The 1,581-nt window shown below is 33.3% G+C and overlaps 1 protein-coding gene across 1 annotated transcript in view; it reads left to right on the forward strand.

Moving 5' to 3' along the window:
* HELRODRAFT_184434 (hypothetical protein) overlaps positions 1 to 1,328 on the forward strand; it is a gene marked incomplete at both ends in the record, with an annotated part of 1,959 nt that extends 631 nt beyond the window's left edge. Inside the window, 2 exons of the mRNA XM_009026516.1 lie at positions 727 to 796; positions 1,173 to 1,328. Coding sequence (XP_009024764.1) covers positions 727 to 796; positions 1,173 to 1,328 — 226 coding nt within the window. The remainder of the gene's footprint in view (positions 1 to 726; positions 797 to 1,172) is intronic.
* Between the last annotated feature and the right edge of the window lie 253 nt (positions 1,329 to 1,581).

Here is a 1,581-nt window from a genome sequence, read left to right on the forward strand (position 1 = left end):
TTAAAGAGAAAGAAAAGGATAATAATTAATGATTTGAGTATTTGTACGAAGCATTATGAATGCATAGCATTCATAATAATAACATCAGTACAAATTTACTTTATTTATCTTAAACTGTAATTTATAATATTGGATTTTTGTTAACCGCCTTTTCGTTTTCTTATTTGAACTTTGTTATTTATTGAAATTATTGTTTTTGTTTCAAAAATGTGTTTATTGAATTACAAATTTTTATTATTATTGTGGCACAAAAAAAACCCTATCTTTATGCTACGAATGATCAGTGGACGAGCGATTGAAATGAGGAAAGACTTGTTTATATGTTTTGTCAATTACTCTAAAGCTGTTGATGGCGTGAAACACGTGGAGCTCATGGAAGGATTTGAAAATTTGGACATTGATGGAAAATACACGAGAGTTATCAAAAACCTCTATTGGCAGGGCCGGATTAACATATTCAGGGGCCATAAGCACTTTACAATTATGGTGCCCGAACAACCAACCAAATCCAAGTATTTACAATTTTATATACACATAACACATACATCATGTAATTATTAGAAGATGGAAGGTAGCGGCTAGAGCTTTAATCTTTAATCATAAGTTAAATTAAATAAGTAACTCTATGTCCACACAACATAGACCGTGGTCCGTTGACATTGTTAGTTAATTAATATGACTAATTCATCTCAAATGAACATCACGCTAGTTTATGCAACAATTTAGTAATTACAAAAAATTGTGGTGGCTCGTTGCGGTGCCCCTTTTCATGCGGTGCCCTAAGCACGTGCTTAAGGTGCTTATTGCTTAATCCCGTACTGTCTATTGGGAACAAAGAGCAGCGATGAAAGTTGGTGACAAGAAGACTAGTTTTGTCGAAATGAAGAAAGATGTTAGGCAAGGCTGTATATTCTCTCCAGACCTGTACAATCTCTATAGTAAGATCATCATAAGTAAGATAGAAGATCTACATGGAATATTCATTGGAGGCGTGAATATTATCAATGTAAGATATGCCGATGATAATGGAAAAATTGCAAGCAATTGTTTCCAAACTGGGTTTTGAAAGTGAAAAGAAAGGCTAGCAAATTAACATCAACAAAACAGAATGCATGGTTATTAGTAAAAGCAAAACCGCCCCGATCTGCTCTATAATCATTAATGATAAACAGGCGAAACAAGTTAGCAGCTTCAAGTATCTCGGAAGTCTGATTACCTCAGGTTCTAAATGTGATGTAGATATCAAAGGGAAAGCTATGGCAAATGATGCATATTCTAAAATAAAAAACATCCTCACCAACAGTAAAATCAAAAAAGGAAAGCTATAGCAAATGATACATATTCTAAAATAAAAAACATCCTCACCAACAATAAAATCACAATATCAGCAAAATTAAAACCGTTAGAGTGTTACATTTTCCCTGTGCTAGCTTACGGCTCAGAGTCCTGGACAATTTTTAAAGAAATGGGAAAAAAGATTGATGGTGCTGAGATGTGGTTTTGGAGAAGAATTATATAAAATTTAGTTGGACCTCTCATACTTTAAATGAGGATGTATTAAAACAGTCCGGTAATGAAAAG

Source organism: Helobdella robusta (genome assembly GCF_000326865.2).
Source record: "Helobdella robusta unplaced genomic scaffold HELROscaffold_477, whole genome shotgun sequence".
NCBI lineage: Eukaryota > Metazoa > Annelida > Clitellata > Rhynchobdellida > Glossiphoniidae > Helobdella > Helobdella robusta.